Source organism: Erythrolamprus reginae, chromosome 3 (genome assembly GCF_031021105.1).
Source record: "Erythrolamprus reginae isolate rEryReg1 chromosome 3, rEryReg1.hap1, whole genome shotgun sequence".
NCBI classification, from domain to species: domain Eukaryota; kingdom Metazoa; phylum Chordata; class Lepidosauria; order Squamata; family Dipsadidae; genus Erythrolamprus; species Erythrolamprus reginae.
Window position 1 is genome coordinate 94694442 of NC_091952.1, and position 18371 is coordinate 94712812.

At 40.0% G+C, this 18371-nt stretch overlaps 1 protein-coding gene across 22 annotated transcripts in view; it reads left to right on the top strand.

Moving 5' to 3' along the window:
- ADGRL2 (adhesion G protein-coupled receptor L2) overlaps nt 1-18371 on the top strand; it is a 312721-nt gene that overhangs the window by 198409 nt on the left and 95941 nt on the right. For all 22 annotated transcript variants that reach the window (XM_070746224.1, XM_070746215.1, XM_070746219.1 and 19 more), the window contains exon 3: nt 500-713. In XM_070746224.1, coding sequence (XP_070602325.1) covers nt 500-713 — 214 coding nt within the window. The remainder of the gene's footprint in view (nt 1-499; nt 714-18371) is intronic.

Here is an 18371-nt window from a genome sequence, read left to right on the forward strand (position 1 = left end):
AACACAAACTAGGGCTCATTAAGCAAAGGTCCTGGCTGGAAGTATGTTGTAAACCTGATGGCCAAAAAATGACCCAGCCACTCAGCCGCCACTGCAAACTTAGTGTAAAAATTCCACTCATTGTTCTTTCAGAGTTTGACTTGTTTGGACCCTGAAATCTGCTGGATGTTTCCTGTAATCTCTGAAGTTCATAATTTATTTTTTAAAGAACAAATTTCAACCATGTGTTTATTTATAAAATGATGCATTCAGAATAATGGCTACATTTAACTTGTGATTCAAGAGGGATGTGAACAAGCTGTTCTATTATATGAATATTCCCATCCCTCTACATGGACAATCCAGGGTGGGCTGTGAACATTTTCTGGAATGTCTAAAAATGTTCTCATGTTTACCAAGGTGTATTTTAAAGTTATCTTTTTAACTTATTTGTGAGGGAATAATTTAAAAATATATTTTTAACAATATATATATTTCTTTTTTATTGTTTTTTAAATAGGTTTTAGCCGAGCAGCACTACCATTTGGTTTGGTAAGGAGAGAACTGTCCTGTGAGGGCTACTCCATTGATCTTCGGTGTCCAGGCAGTGATGTCATTATGATAGAGAGTGCTAATTATGGACGGACAGATGACAAGATCTGTGATGCTGACCCTTTCCAGATGGAGAACACTGAATGTTTCCTCCCTGATGCCTACAAAATTATGACACAAAGGTAATAGAAGTGATTAAAATATATTAGTAAAAAATAATACTGTGGCAAAGGTTTAATTACAGATATAAATATGTTAAGAAACTCCAATGAGATCTCCCCATTTCAGGAAGAAAAATCTACTCTGCTGTTACCAAGATTGACTGTTTTTTTTTCCTAAGCTCTATTTAGGGAGGGAGGGAGGGAGAAAAGGAAGCGAAATCACATTCACCATCATCAGGCTGAAGTTCCAATCTTAAACAAAAAAAACACTTCATAATAATCAGCATGTCAATCCTTCTAATAATTATGATTTTAGAATTTTATATTTGGAAATCAGCCTTAAACAAAACACTTCATAAAAATCTCCATGTCATTCCTTCTAATAACTATGATTACACCAACCAATCAGATCACTGAAACATAATCACCCAATCTATTTGCTACATTCAAAACAAATCTCCACCCCCACACTATATACTAGGAAGAAATGACAGTTGCTAACATTCCATTTTTACAACAACACAAAGATTGGAACTTCAGCCTGATGATGGTGAATGTGATTTCGCCGAAACGTCGCATAGACATGCAAAACATTACACAGGGCAAAACCCGAACTCAGAACAATCTATCTATCTATCTATCTATCTATCTATCTATCTATCTATCTATCTATCTATCTATCTATCTATATATACACACACACACACACACACACACACACATATATACACATATATATATACAGTATATTAATTATATATTATATACATTATTTTATTACATATACATACATACATACACGCACACACACACAGAGTGGTACCTCTACTTAAGAACTTTATTCGTTCTGTGACCAGGTTCTGAAGTAGAAACATTTTTAAGAAGAAGCTATTTTTCCCATAGGAATCAATGTAAAAGCAAATAATGCTTGCAAATCCATTAGGAAAGAAAGAAAAGCTCAGAATTTGGGTGGGAGGAGAAGGAGGAAGAAGAGGAGGAGGAGAGTTGCTGCCGAAGGAAGAAGGCGAGGTGAGGGGAATCAAAAAAATCCAAAATTTGAAAGCTTAAAAAAAAAAGAGGGACTGAGGCGGCGAGAAGGAGCACGCACCTCCAATATACCCGGCGCGAGGCTGCCTCCCATACACTGGCTCCCATACACTAGATGCTGCTTCCTGCTGCCTCTGCCTTCCCATGCTGAAGGGCTCCCCTCTCGCTCCCTTGCTTTGTAGCCGGCGCCTTTCCTTTGCTGTGGTGACTCCTTGGCTGCCCAGAGCGAAGGGAACGTTTCTTTTCTCTGGGCGCTGGCAGAGGTTTATTCTCTCTCCAAGCACCCAGAGAAAGGAAAATGCTTCGTTCGCTCTGGACTCCCAAAGCCTCCTTAAGCGCCAGAAAAGCCCGAGATGGCCAGGATTAAAGGGGAAATGGCAGGAAACTGGCCAGGCCTTCATGCTGCTCTCAAATTTCCTGGGAAAATTTTCTGGGCTCGGGTTCTTAAGTAGAAAATGGTTCCTAAGAAGAGGCAAAAAAAATCTTGAACACCCGGTTCTTATCTAGAAAAGTTCTTAAGTAGAGGCGTTCTTAAGTAGAGGTACCTGTGTTTGTGTGTGCGCGCGCGTGTGTGTCTGTATTCAATAAATGAATGAATGAATGAAGAGGCAACAGCCATTGCGATCTCCGGAACGTTAAAAATTTATTAAAAACTACTAAAAGTAACTAAACTTTCGTTAGGACTAATGAAAGTCCATTTTAGTAGTTTTTAATACATTTTAAACATTTCGGACAACGCAATGGCTGTTGCTTCTTCACTTATAAATACACATGGAATTTGCATTTTTAGGACAATTCTTGATATTTACGTATATATAAATTTACATTTACATACACAGAGAGAGAGAGAGAGAGCTCTAATCCCCTACTTATGAAGTTATCTTCCAAAAGTCTGTTTGTAAGTCCATTTTATTTGCAAATCCAATAAGCATAAAAATATGTGTAGTATGGTTCTTGGTTTGCATAGGTGATACTTTGCAAATGGAAGAAGTGCAGGGAGCAAAGTATGAGGGTGGCTTGGGGCATGCCACTTATGTAGGTGGTGCAGTGGAAGCTGGCTTTTTTTCTGCCTTCTTCTGCCTTCTTTTCCCACCTTTTTTAACTGATACCCAGTACCCCTCAGGTTTGCTGTAAGGCTTCCACTTATCTGGGATAAGAACTGAATTGTGCTGCAACTCCAGCCTAGAGGCTCCCAGTGGAAACATCCACTTTTAAGTCTGCTTTCCATACGAACAGTGCTTGACATGATAAAGAAGGCATCAGGCAGATCCCCAGAATATTCCACTTGTTTTCCTTCCCTCTTGTGTTGATTTCCCTTTGGGAATACTTGCTAAACATTAATTGAAATTGACCACAAAACTTTCACATTCTTTACCGCTACAATGAAAGTACCTTCACATGTTTAAAAACGTAATGTTATGCTTTAATATATTGCTTTGATTGGCCAAATCCATAGGAAATTGCAGTCTCACTTCAAAGAGTGGGAAAAAAATCATTGAATGAATAAATATTTCATACCAAGATCCAGACTTTTCTAGTAATTTCTTAGGAGTTTAATTTTCATTAGAATTTTAATCTCAGAAATCTCTTTTCATGTTACTCCATTAAACTGAGAAACGATTTATCAAATCAATATCTAAATCAGTGTAACAATAGTGCTAGTTTTTTGGCTTTTAAAAAAGAAAGATATATACAGGTAAATTTAAAATAATTCATCCCTCTGTATTTTCTTAAAGCAAAAACATTCCAATGATTTCCGTTCTGATTTACTTTAGATCAGTCCAGACTGGTAATGCACTTAGCTTTCTTTCTCCTTCCCTCCCTCTCTGATTTTTTAAAAGGGAATTGCTCTCCAATAATTCAGTATCCCTTTTAACAAGACATATGGTCAAACTTTAGTGTTGTAATTGTTACTTGAAAGCAAGGTTTTAAATCTACTGTTGTTTACTATCATTATTTCGGTGACAATTTATTTGCTATTATCCTTTCAATTTCATTATACTACAAATGCTTAAAAGGAATATACAAACCATTTGCCGATTAGTATTAGTATTTTCATGGCATCACCCAGGCATCCTTGGAAGTAATGATATCCTCATTACTATTATTTTGACAGAGCAGTAGATCAATGATTTTAAGTTGCTAGTAGAGAAATGACCATCATCAGAGACAGTGTGCTTTTACAAGTGAAATATCAGTATGAAAGTATGTTTCATATATGAGGATACCAAGCTAGTTTATTAAGTGTCTTATGCTAGTATTAACAACTGGACACCACATTACATTCTCAAACTGCAGGGCATCCCCTTCCTTTCATTATGTCAGTCATTCATTCGTCGAAGAACACAGCTGTGCCTGTCAAAGCTCAAGACAGGAACTGTTTGCACTCTGACCTTTCTATTTCTAGGTTAGCAGACAGTCTATTTAAAATTCTTAGAACTTCATTGAAAATCTTCCTCTCTCCCTCTCCCTCTCCCTCTCCCTCCCACCCACTCTTTTCCTCAGAAGCTGACAATGTCCTCTAAGAAACAAATAACTTGCACCAAATGATGTTTTAATAGCTTTTCCCGAAATGATTGACATATGGATAGGAAAAAACTCCACAAAACTAAATTACTTTTCTGACCCAGATCCTATTCGAGTGTCGTTTACATGCATTTCCTTCCTTGTCAACCTTCTTTTTTTAAAGTGCAGGTTTATCAGATGAGATTCCTTTCAAGTGAAAACAAGGCTGTCCTTCTTTTTTTCTAAAGATAAAGAATAAAAGGAAAGTCTTTCATTGATGATCATAGAATTGGAAGGTTGGATCAGGAAATCGCCCATCTTATCTGATTAATCTCATCAGTTCTTGGTTACTTTCGTCCCTTGAATCTCAAGTTTGCTGAACAAATTATGAGAAGATGGCATCCTTGTTTATTTACTTAAAAAGTTTTCTATGGCTTCCCATCTTAAAACTCAACTGGGGCCAGCCATACAAATTAACACACAACAGGGTACCCTCTTTGGAATCATATTGCAGCATCTTGGTTACATCACTTTGTGACAGTGCAGAAAAACTGGTTCAGTAAAGTATACTGAAACTATAAGATTGCACTTTTTACATGGATTTTTATCAGACATGAAATGCTCCTGATTCATTTGTGCCTATCAGTCACCAGAGAGCCAGTCGTGAAGGGAGCATGAGGCTCCACCCACATGCCCGGACGCTGCCATTTGGTTTCTTTTACCCTCTGTGCACATGCAAAGTGTTCTGTGCATGCGCAGAAGGTAAAAGAATCCAAATGGTGGAGTCGGGATGAGTGGGCGGAGCCTTGCACTCCCTTCGCGATTGGCTCTCCGACGATTGACAGGCATGAGATTGGCTCTCATGGGAGAATTTTACCCCATTCCCCTCTTCCATTTCTTGTAAAGAAATCAGGTTATCAGGATTCAACTGACTTTTTAGAAGCAAGAGTTTTCAAGATGGCAGTTGCATCTGTTGTGGATCAAAATAGGTGTTATATATATTTTTAAAAACCATGTCTGTAGGAAATGTGTCTTATGAGTCAACAACAGTCTGAAATTGTCTGTCTTTCTTTTCCCTCTGTGTTTTTTTATAACTTTTTGTCCTTTCTTTGCTTCAAAACTGATTGTATTGATTGTCACATATAAGATACTAATTTGAACTAGCATACTTCTGGATGAATGAACACAAAAGATATAATTGTGAATTACTGATCTCAAATATCAGACCATTATTTTCTTTTGGTACGTCAACGGTCTTCACTATCAGAATCTGAGAGATACTTGACAAACCTCTACTGTACATGATTATTAGAGCCAGACGGGTTCTTTTAAGCATTCTTTTATGTAGAACTGGCTTCAGGTTACATCAAAGTGGATGCAGAAACACAGTCATTCTTTCTCCATGGTCATCTCAGACAGTACATTTGTAGTTTGATGTGGTGTTTGCAAAGTGTTTTCTATTTATGGTTAGTTTTTAATATTGGTTGCATATGAATTCTTTAGGAGAAAGGAATGATGGTGATTATAGTTGACCAAGGAGTCATATATAACTGAATTATATTTTAACAATTAGTTCCCAAGTATAATGTGAGAGTTTCAGTGCTTTTTTAACCTAAATTTACCTCAGGGTTGTCACTAACAAGCTTACCAGAAACAGTGACAATTGTATTTGAATCTTCTGACTTTCTTAACAAGATACTTCACCAGAAGAGCCCTTCTCTCCTCCACCCGAAACAGAATACCCTACGAAAGCAGACTATCAATCCTAGGTCTAGAAAGCTTAGAACTACGTCACCTAAAACACGATCTAAGTATTGCCCACAAGATCATATGCTGCAACGTTCTACCTGTCAATGACTATTTCAGCTTCAATCGCATCAACACAAGAGCACGCAACAGATTCAAACTTAATATTAACCGCTCCAAACTTGACTGTAAAAAATATGATTTCAGCAACCGAGTTGTTGAAGCGTGGAACTCATTACCTGACTCAGTAGTGTCAACACCTAACCCCAAACATTTTTCCCTTAGACTCTCCACGATTGACCTCTCCAGGTTCCTTAGAGGTCAGTAAGGGGCGTGTATAAGTGCACCAGTGTGCCTTCCGTCCCCTGTCCAATTGTCTCTCCTTATCTCATTTATTTTCTCCCTTTCAAATATGTTCACCTATACTTTTATATCTTTTCTTCTATTCTTTTCTTTACTTATATTATTACATATCTTTCTCTTCAATGTGTATTATGTATTGGACTAAATAAATAAATAAATAAATAAATACATACATACATACATACATACATACATACATACATACATACTCACTCTTGAAAGTAGATCAATGGCTATTATCTTTTAAAGGACATATCTTTATGATATTATTTATTAAATTTATATAGTCTACTTTTTCTTCCAGGAACTGAAACCATTTACATGATTGGTCCTAATCTTTTTATTTTCTGAAAAGCTCAGTGAGGTCGGTTGGAAAATGACAACAGCCTCAGAACCATCCAATGAATTTCATGCAAGTCAGGATTTGAATCAGGATCTTCATAGCCCTGGACTAATGCTTTCCCATTATCTCCTATTGTAATATGTTTCATCCAATAATTTAGCTTCTGAGTCATATCGTTCTACACACAGTCATATCAATTTACACTGAGTTACAACTTGCTTTACCATAGAAAAATAATTTATCCTTTTATTTTACCATAGGAAAATAATTTGTCCTTTTATTATTTATCCTATGTAAATTTTTATCATTTGCATAGATAAATGATAAATTCACTGATGGGCCACAATATTGTCGACTCAATTGTACTATGTTCAGTTGTGATATAGTAAAACAGTTTCTGTTTATTCTAAGGCCTTCAAATGACCAAATATCTGCTTATGAAAGACACTTGTCTTAACAGTACAGAATGTACAGCTCTGATACTTGTATGAATTAGCAGTATATTAATTTGAAATACTTGGAAAATAAGAGCTTTAAATTGCAGATTGGATTTTGTGCCAAACCTCAAGACTCCTGAGGGACTATATTGGTTCCATAACAAATCTAATTCCTCTCTTCCCTTCATCTTTCTATTCAACCCAGCTGCTGAATTTTGGAACTGAGACTACTGAGTCCATTGGGTACTAAGTACATTTTAGAATGATTTTTTTAAAAGAAATGCTACCATTATCACTACTTTTTGTTGATTTATTTCAGCTTATCAAAACACATCCTTCTTTCCCTAACAATGCTACTGGAGCTCAGATACATGAATTGTGGGTTTTTTTATATTTATTATACCAAATAATAAGACAATAATAGCACACAGTAATTGTGCCTAGTAGTGCATAAACACTTCACATACGCATCCCAATCATAGGATAGTTATAATTATATTACAGTCCTGGTTGATACACTGATGAAAAGTGATCTTAAGCTTCCTGTAGTAAGGACAGCTGAGCCATTTAGCTTGCTCTTTTTCCTAAAGAGGCCTCTAGTAAGCCATAATAGCTGCTGAATAGGAAATATAACCACAATTATTTTTATTCAAACACAGTTTAAATATTAATCAAAGACAATTTATGCTTGAAACTGACAGACATTATTAACATCAAAAATGTATAATTAACTGCACTGGATCTCATGAAGCAGAGTTAGCCAAATAACCCTGAGGTCAAATTGCTCTGAAGTTTCCATTGCGGTATTTTATATATTATGTGATAGTTGTGCAATTTGGAATAATGTGGTACCTATGTGAAATGATTAAAGCTGTCCGTATATAGGAAACCTGTAGAAAATCATATATTAAATAGTACTGATTCACTAAAGGAATAAATGAAGATGAAATATTAGGTCAGCAATGGTGAACCTTTTTTTGTTGACGTGCCAAAAGAGTGTGTGCTTGTATGCTAGCATTCACACACATGGCCACACCCATTCCCTCCCCCCATGCATGTGCACCTCTCTACGCTGCCCCTGCACATGCGCATAATCCCCTTGTGCATGCTTATAAGCCTCACTCATATCCAAATGGGCAAACAGGGAGTTCGGAAAAACGGACTTCTGGTTTGCTTGTTGGCTGGTTTTTTGCACTCTGGGGCTTCAGGGAAAATTCCCTGAAGCTTCCGGAAGGCAAAACGGCCTTCTGTAAAGCCAAAAATCAGCAGGCTAGTGTGCACATGTGCGCTGGAGCTGCCATAGGACTAGTTGCAGTCTTTTTCTAATTTTATTCAATTTTTATTATCTACAATTCAAATAATAGTCCAATCCAATCAAATTTCAAGATTGTTTATCCTTCTCCCTAACATTAAAAACTATTTAATCTAGACAAAGTAGAACACCTTAAAATTTCTCAGGCTTTCCTCTTATCTTTTTCCAGCCAAGGTCAGACAGCTGCATTTTCTCTTTTATAATCCACAGGTTGTTACAATTATTGCAATATTTTCCTCTCACCAATAGATGGCACTCTCCAATTCACATTATGCTTCTAGTTGATTGTAAAAAAAAAATCCAATAATAGCTTTCAATGCAAGAAAACAAAAGGCTTTCTCACCGATTTCTTCCTTCTGTTTTTTTTTATTTCTCTAAATATAAATTGTGTCCTAAGTGAAAGGGATCTTCTTGGGCTTTAAAGTTTCAGTCTGTGTGTTTTTTTTCTTTGACAGTTTTCAAGTGCCAATTAGCCACTATTTCACCTTAGGGAAATTCTTTAAAAATCCAGATTTAAAAATTGCCCCTTTCTACCCAGTAAGGGCACTTTGTCCATTTACCACTACTGCACCTAAACTTGGTCCAGTTGTCCCAGCTTTGTAGCGGTCATTTAATAATTACCATTGCTGATCCGAAGAGCTGTCTCTGATTGCTCGAGGAATTTGCCTGCTTTTCTGAGTCACCTGAGATGCCTCTTCTTTTTCATCATCCCTTCAGGATGGTTTGTTGGTTTGTTTGTTTGTATTTCTAGACCGCCTTTCTCCAGTGAACTCAGGGTGGCTTGCGAGATAAAATCAAATACAAAATGTGAGAAACCGAAACATAACATCTAATCTAAAACCCTTGACAGTTAAAACCATTCAATCCCGATTCATCCAATCACAATCAAACTTTCATGCAATCAGCTGGAGCAGAATGCCGATAATCAACGGCCCCAGGCCTGCTGGCAGAAGTGTACAGTGATCCCTCGATTAGCGCGGGGGTTACGTTCCAAGACCTCCCGCGCTAATCGATTTCCGTGTTATAGTGGTGCGGAAGTAAAAAACACCATCTGCGCATGCGCGCCATTTTTTTCATGGCCACACATGCGCAGATGGTGGAGTTTGTGTGTGGGCGGTGGGGAAGACCAAGGGAAGGTTCCTTCAGCCGCCCAACAGCTGATCTGCTCCGCAGCGCGGAAGCAGCGAGGAGCCGAAGATGGGGTTTCCCCGTTGCCCAGGCAAATGGGAAACCCCATCTTCGGCTCTTCCCTGCTGCCGCGCTGCGGAGCGGATCAGGTGTTGGGCGGCTGAAGGAACCTTCCCTTGGTCTTCCCGCCGCCCAGGCAAAGGGGAAACCCCAAGATCGCTTGCCGCTTGCCGTATTGCAGCTTGGAGCCTTGCTTCGCCTCCTTCGCTGCAATACGGCAAGCGGCAAGCGGCAAGCGATCTTGGGGTTTCCCCTTTGCCTGGGCGGCGCTGGGGCCATGCGGAGCCGCTCATCTAGGGGGGCGTGGACCGGCAAGGTGCCCTCCGCTCTCTCTCTTTCTCTCCCTGTTACCGGTGTGGTATAAGAGAGAGAAAGAGAGAGAAAGGAGGGCGACTTGCCAGTCCACGCCCCCCTGGATGAGCGGCCCCGCATGGCCCCAGCGCCGGACTCCGCCGTTGCCTCCGCCCTTGTTCGGCTCTGCAGCTGAGAGGCCACGTCCACCCCCTCCTCGGTGTCCCCGGCACCCAGCGTCCCCACGCCGCCTCCACCTCCCGGTAATGCGCCCGACCTCTGCCTCTCTCTTTCTCTCTCATATACCACGCCGGCAACAGGGAGAGAAAGAGAGAGAGAAATGATAGAAAAAAGGTGAGAAAAAAAGAGAAATGAGAAAATGATTGAAGCAGAGAATGACAGGAAAGAGACAGAGAAGTGACTCTTGGTGATGACGTATGACGTCATCGGGTGGGAAAAACCGTGGTGTAGAAAAAAACCCGCGGACTTATTTTTTAATTAATATTTTTTGAAAAACCGTGTTGTAGCGTTTCGCACTAATCGAGACCGTGCTAATCGAGGGATCACTGTATTTTTAAAATCTTTTGAAAAGCCAGGAAGATGGGGGCGGTGCAAATCTCTGGTGGGAGTTGATTCCAAAGAACCAGAGATGCCACAAAGAAGGCCCTTCCCCTAGGCACTGCCAGGTAAAATTGCTTGGCTGACGGGACCTAAAGAAGGCCAACTCTGTGGGATCTGACCGGCTGCTGGGATGTATGAAGTAGAAGATGATCCCATAAGTAATCTGGTCCTAAGCCATGTAGGGCTTTCTAGGTAATAACCAATACTTTAAATTGCATTCAGAGACCAATCGATAGCCAATGCAGCTCACGGACTGATAGTTATACTGGCTTGTGCAGCTGCATTTTGGACTAGTTGCAGTTTCTGAACATTCTTTAAAGATAGCCCCGTGTAGAGAGCATTGCAGTAATCAAGCCACAAGGTGATGAGGGCATGAGTGACTGTGAGAAAAGACTCCCTGTCCAAATAGGGCCGCAACTGGTGCATCAAGCGGACCTGTGCAAACATCTCCCTTGCCACAGCTGAGAGATGTTGTTCTAGGCTCAGCAGTGGATCAAGGAGGACTCGCAAGTTGCGGACCTGGGGGGGTCAAGAGTTCCCACACACACACACACACACACACCAGGGTGATGGAGGGACAGATGGAATTGTCTCTGGGAAGAAAAACCCACAGCCATGCCATCTTGCCGGGGTTGAGCTTGAGCCTGTTAATACCCATCCAGACCCTCAAAGCCTCCAGGCACCAGCACATCACCTCTACTGTTTTACTGAATTGACATGGTTCTGCTCTGAAGACTCCCCCCACAGGCTAGTTTTTCCATGAAACTCGTTGGAGCTTCGCTTTTTTCAGCCTGTCTCACCACCACACTTCTGGTCAACAGTTTTATGTTTCTCATATGTTTCTTTCCAGAGATAAAAGAAGCCAAATTTTACTTGTTTCTCATACTGCAGTCATTTTTGGCCAACTTTGTTCCAAATTATCTAGATCGCTCATGAGAATGTTTCATTATTTTGTTTAATAGAGCACAAAGAGTTGTACAAGATGGCCAGATTTTGTCTCTCTCAACAAAATATTGCTGGAGATATTATGTCTTAAAGTTGCTGAAACCTCAGACTCATACTGTTGAAGGCTGTTGTATGGGCTATTGCATGTATATGACTATATCTCCGCAAGTACTGCATCGGAAAACATAACATTTATTAATGTTCATTGGGGATGTGTGTGCATATTCCCACTAAATTTCATCAAAATTTGTGATGGTCCACGTGGGCACTTTTCTGAAATCAGACAACTTAACATGGAATGACCAGTAAAAATGAAATGCTTCCTAAGAACTTGTGTAAAATTGCTTTATTCAGGACTAGCCTCTTTTCAGTGGTGCTGCTTATGTTCTCTTTTGGGTGTGCCTAGTAAGGTGTGATGCATCTAGAAAAGGAATGAGTTTTGGTTATCACCTTGCTTTCATAATTCTGACTCTCTTTTCCTCCCATAAACACAAGTTTATGGGTAGGTAGGAAATGCTGAATAAATACTGTGAATGCATGCCATCATCTTCTAATAAAAAGTAGCAGGGATAATTTCTGTTGTTTAAAATGTCCTAGCCTGGTCTTGGGAGTTCCATTAGGCCTTTGCTGTTAATTTTGAACAGGTATATTTAAAAAATGAATTTTACATTTTTACAACCCATGTAGTGCTGAATTAATAACTTCTGATGACATTTTGTGCTATAAAAATGGCTGAAATGCCAATTTTGTAAGGAACAAATGTAAGAACAATAGCATGTTTCTGTGGTTCTGGTTTTAATTAATGAAATCATAATTGCCAGAAATGTTGGGTAACATTGCTCAAAAAGTAATTCCAAGCATATATCGTTCCCCTAAAAAACACAGAATTTGTTCAGTAACAGAGAACAAAAGGGGATTCTCAGCTTTCTTGCACATGACTTTCATATTTGAACATGTTTGTCTTTGTGTACGTGCATTTCTGTTGGAAAAGAACAGGAACTAAAATAAACTAAGTCTGCCTTGCTGTTGCTTAGAAAAACATTGCCAGTTTTATACATTATTTAACATGCATACCCTGTTTATATCAATGACATAAGAGTATGTGCTAGTTTTTCATAAGGGGACACTTTCCCCCGCTTCATAAAACACTGCCTTGTGCTCTCAATCCCGTGCATGGTGTTGGTGGATATTTAAAGCAGTTCTGCGTAACATTTTATAGGTCATGATCAGCTGAACCCATAAAGCAAGTTAATGCTATGAAGCTAATGTGGTTTAAGAGTAATGTAGAGTAAATGCTTTATTCAGAGTAATAGTTTTACCTTGCTACTGAAATATGAATTGGGCATTTAAAAATATATATATATTGTAAGCTCCCCGTTTCAATTTTCTGTGATAGCATTGTAGTGTTGCTGCATTATTGTTCAAATCTGTTATTTTCTTGAAGTCCCTGTTTTCCTTTTAAAATGATTTCACAGGGGCAAAAGATTTTTGGATTCCCACTTTATACACAACGGATACATTAACCCACATGCCAGTTTAATAGACAGTACAATTGAAAGATTGCCTACTAATACAGAAAGATGTCTCTCCAAACTCCTTCAACACATAGAAGCTAAGAATGAAAGCAAGGAAATGGAAGTATGTTGGGGCAATGCCAAAGGTCTGTCCCTCCCCCTTATAATTTAATCCCTTGGCTTCCCCATACATTGAATAATACAGGAAGCGAGCTATTGTTCTCCATAAAGCTATTCTTGGGAGTTCCAGTAAATGTCTTCAGGCATTTGTTAGTATAAGTATAGAATTAATGATGAACTGGCCTCCAATTGTCAGAGAAAGTTTGACTGCATTTGGCTGGATGTAGTGCCATATTTCCACAACAGGGGACCCTGTTGCACAGGAATCCATTCTCAATGAACTCTTCAGATGCTAGGGGACATCAAGATTGGAGGAAGGAGGCACAGAGTTTGTGTTCTTGTCTCAACTTTTTGGGTTTTTGAGAAAAGCTTGAAGATACCTGTGGTAACTTAAAAAAATATGTATAAGTATATGCAGGGGTGGGCTACTGCCCGGAGGGGGGGATGCAGTGGGGTAGTGAAAATGGAGCTCCACTCCAGAGCACCCAATTTGCACTGAAAGTTGTTGAAAGAAAATGCAGAGTTTCCTGCATAAGCCATACCCATAGCGTGGTAGTAAAAAGTTTGGTAGCCCTTCAATGAGTATATGTATCTATTGTCTATTATGGATGGATGGATGCTGCAATCCTTTCTTAAGGATCATAATTGGCACCAGAATCTCAGTCATTGAACAAAACAATAATTAAGTATGTCCCCATGTGACTGCTTAGTTAACAAGCACAATCTAGGCACAGCTGGTTGCAGTCAATAAGCAGTTGTGCAAGTGGTTAAGTGGATGGAATCCCATGTATGGACCATGGCATGGAGGAGACCCTGGGAGATCTTGTGCAAGCCATGCATGGCTATTTCTCCACTCAGTAGTTGAAAATCTTCTGAAAGGCAAAAAGAATTCATCAGCCCTGAGTGAAAGCACATGAGCATGTCCTATACTGGGCTTCCCCCATCCTTCTGAGGCACCCCATTTTCTTTACTTGTACGTTACTCTACCTTACTGTACATAAATGCCATATCTCCACTTTAGGAGCTGAAAATCAACAAAGATTTTCAGCTGCTAAGGGGGGGGGGGAGACATACAAATTTATTTATTTATTGGATTTGTATGCCGCCCTTCTCTGTGAACTCGGGACGGCTAACAACAGTGGTAAAAACAGCATGTGACAATCCAATATTAAAAACAGCTAAAAACCCTTGTTATAAAAGCAATCATACATATACACATACCATGCATAAATTGTAAAAGCCTAGGGGGAAAGAATATCTCAGTTCCCCCATGCCTGACGGCAGAGGTGGGTTTTAAGGAGTTTACAAAAGGCAAGGAAGGTGGGGGCTATTCTAATCTCTGGGGGGAGTTGGTTCCAGAGGGCCGGGGCCGCCACAGAGAAGGCTCTTCCCCTGGGTCCTGCCAAATGGCATTGTTTAGTTGACGGGACCCGGAGAAGGCCCACTCTGTGGGACCTAACTGGTCGCTGGGATTCGTGCGGCAGAAGGCGGTCCCGGAAATAACCTGCACTGGGCCTCTAGGGCCTCCCACCCTACTACGAGGCACCAAGTGCTGCTTACCATGCTGCCTCTTCATTCTAGTGATGTAAATCTTTCATGGCTGAAAATTTCATTGTGGATTCTTCAGCCAGTGCCCAGAAACGAGTCCTCTTAGTAACAGCACCTTGCAGCATTCCAGGCCGGCTTTCCCATTGACTTTAAGGCAACTGGCAGGGAAGATTGCAAATGGCAGTGACATAACCACCAGGTGGCTGCCAAGTGATTTTAAGTGCTAACAGGTTGCCAAACAGACAGATTACGATCACGTGGAGAGGTTACTTCAACCACCATAACGTCGGTCACAATTCATAAATTCCTTTGTCCAGTGCTGTGGTAATTTTGAGCAGTCACTGAATGAATGGTTGCTAGCTGAGGGCTACCTGTGGATAGATTTATTTATTTATTTATTTATTGGATTTGTATGCCGCCCCTCTCCGCAGACTCGGGGCGGCTAACAGCAATGATAAAAAACAACATGTAACAATCCAATTTAATAAAACAACTAAAAACCCTTATTATAAAAACCAAACATACACACAAACATACCATACATAACTTGTAATGGCCTAGGGGAAGGAATCTCCTAACTCCCCCATGCCTGGTGACAAAGTTGGGTCTTGAGTAATTTGTGAAAGACAAGGAGAGTGGGGGCCGTTCTAATCTCTGGGGGGAGTTGATTCCAGAGGGCCGGGGCCGCCACAGAGAAGGCTCTTCCCCTGGGGCCCGCCAAACGACATTGTTTGGTCAACGGGACCCGGAGGAGGCCAACTCTGTGGGACCTTATCGGCCACTGGGATTCGTGTGGTAGAAGGCGGTTCCAGATGTATTCTGGCCCAATGCCATGTAGATGTATAGACAGACAGACCAACAGACATGCACAGATATTTTAAATCATTGGGAGCATTCTGTTGTATTGTGACCATTATACTCCACATGGTCCAAGCATGAGAAAACTGAGTTCGGCTATGTTTCATCAAACCATAAGAAAAAGCATGCTATTGATGTTAAAGCATCTTCCTTAGTAAATTCTTTAGCCCTTGTATTACCTGCGTTCTTGCTGTGGTGTCTAGGTAAACAGGGTAATCATGCTGAACATGTCTTTAATCTAGGCATTTTATGATTATTATTTTATTTCATAATAAATCAAACTTTGTCCCTCAGATCCATAATCTGTCATCTCTTAACTTGAAGCAAGCCACCATTTACCTATACTCTGCAGAGAAAATATTAACCTTCTGTGGGGGCCGTGTGAACTTGGGGTTAAAAAATGCTTCCAAATCTGAAAGTTTGCTTCCTGTCAAATACATCAACTTAGTTAGTCCATTATTCCTTTACTTATAAGTGCAAAAAATCTTACTTTCTATGTTATTAGATATTTTACCCCCTTTGGCGACTGAGACACAGTGTAAAGTCCCCTCGGTGTATTCTGAATTAAAGAATAATTTAGGTGACATGCTATAAAACTAAATACAGGCTTCCGGTTATCATGAATGCTATCAATGTTATGCATGATAAAAGAGCGCCTTATCTTATGATTCTGTCCTGCTGTCATCCCAGCACTTGTTTCAATAGGGAAGGATTTACATCTAATATATTAGTTAGGTCAGGTTAAAGTGAGCCTTTTTAATTGTGCAAACACAGTCCCTCTTGTGGAGGAAGGCAATTTGAAAAAGGATTAGATTATGAACATTTTCAGCTTAATTAAATACAAGCTTAGAGTGATGAGCTGGTATATCTCCTCATATACTGCTTGTACTTCTAAACTTGCTTTTGATTGAAGAGGGAGAGAGTCAAAGCACTGTTGCCAGCATTTTTTCCCCCTTTACTAAAAATGGATTGTAGCTTATGAATGAATCATACTGATTCTAGCAAAATATGTATGGGAACTTGTAGTACAGTGATACCTCATCTTACAAACGCCTCGTCATACAAACTTTTCGAGATACAAACCCGGGGTTTAAGATTTTTTTGCCTCTTCTTACAAACTATTTTCACCTTACAAATCCACCGCCGCCGCCGTTGGGATGCCCCGCTTCCAGACTTCCGTTGCCAGCGAAGCACCCGTTTTTGCACTGCTGGGATTCCTCTGAGGCTCCTCTCCATGGGAAACCCCTCCTCCGGACTTCCGTGTTTTTGTGATGCTGCAGGGGAATCCCAGCAGAGGAATCCCAGCAGCGCAAAAATGAGTGCTTTGCTGGCAATGGAAGTCCAGAGGTGGGGTTTCCCAGCGAAGGGAGTATCAGTGAAATCACAGCATCGCAAAAACACAGAGGTCCAGAGGTGGGGTTTCGAGGACTTCGGTGTTTTTGCGATGCTGCGATTTCACTGATACTTCCTTCGCTGGGAAACCCCACTTCCGGACTTTCATTGCCAGCAAAGTGCTTGTTTTTGCAATGCTGGGATTCCCCTGCTGTGATTTCCCTGCAGCATCGCAAAAACACATAAGTCCGGAGGTGGGGCTTCCCATGGAGGGGAGCCTCGGGAAATCCCAGCAGCGCAAAAATGGGTGCTTCGGCTGGCAAAAGGGGTGAATTTTTGGCTTGCACGCATTAATTGCTTTTCCACTGATTCCTATGGGAAACATTGTTTTGTCTTACAAACTTTTCACCTTAAGAACCTCATCCTGTAACCAATTAAGTTTGTAAGACATGGTATCACTGTATTCCCTTTTCAAAGATTCTGCTTCCCCCCCCCAAACGTTACAATGTTTTACATAAATGAGTATTCCTGAAAGTTTTGTAAATTTTCCATTACAAATATTCTATGACCAATTTTGTAAATTTTCCACTAATTGTGGTGAGATGTTGCTGATAAATAGTCATTCTTTTCATGACGTCCGAATTCTCTCAAGAGAATAAAATAATAACATTCACACAATGTGTCCAGCACAAACTTCCCAAACTTCTGTTTAAATAGCAAATGACAGCACTGGATGTGATATGATAAAACGCCCTTCCTAGGGAACAGACAACACTTCTGTCTACGGAGAGGGGCGGCATACAAATCTAAATGAAACTTCTGTGACATGCTTTAAGCTGTCTAGGGAGAAAAAGAGATAGTAAGGAAATCAGCAGATCAAATCCAAGAGAATTCCTTTGATTTTTAACCCCTAGTTTGACATTAATTCTTTTAAAGCCATAAATGAATAGTTAAAAGTATGCATGATGGAAAGAGATCTCAAATTTTCATTTAATCAGTTCAAGAAGAAAAGCAAAAAAGGACACTGCATCTTTAGAAAATAATTAGCCAGATCATAATTTTAACTTTTTTAAAAAAATTGCTTCATATTGAAATAGGCCGCAGTGTTTTATAAATACAGCGAAGACACTGCAGGGCGTGCAAAGAAACACCCTTGAAAATGGGTTTGTTCCACTACAAAAATACACTACCAGTCCCCATCCCAGATTTGAATGACTGCTGAATATAAGACCCTAAGAAAGTAATTAATGGCCTAGAAATCTATTTAGAGAAATCCAGAGCTGTGAATATGAAAAATATATCTCCGTAGAAGGATCTTTAAGGAATAATTAATTAGAAGTGCCAGAGGTTTGCAATGACCGGCGTAAATTTGAGCATAATCAGGAGCATAGGCTGAGAATTGAAATGCTTGTCGTGCACAGTTGTTTCCATATCATGCTACTAATTAAATATTTAAAAGCCTCCTCCTCTTCTCTCCCCTCCCTCCCCAATGAGAGAAAAATAACCTGC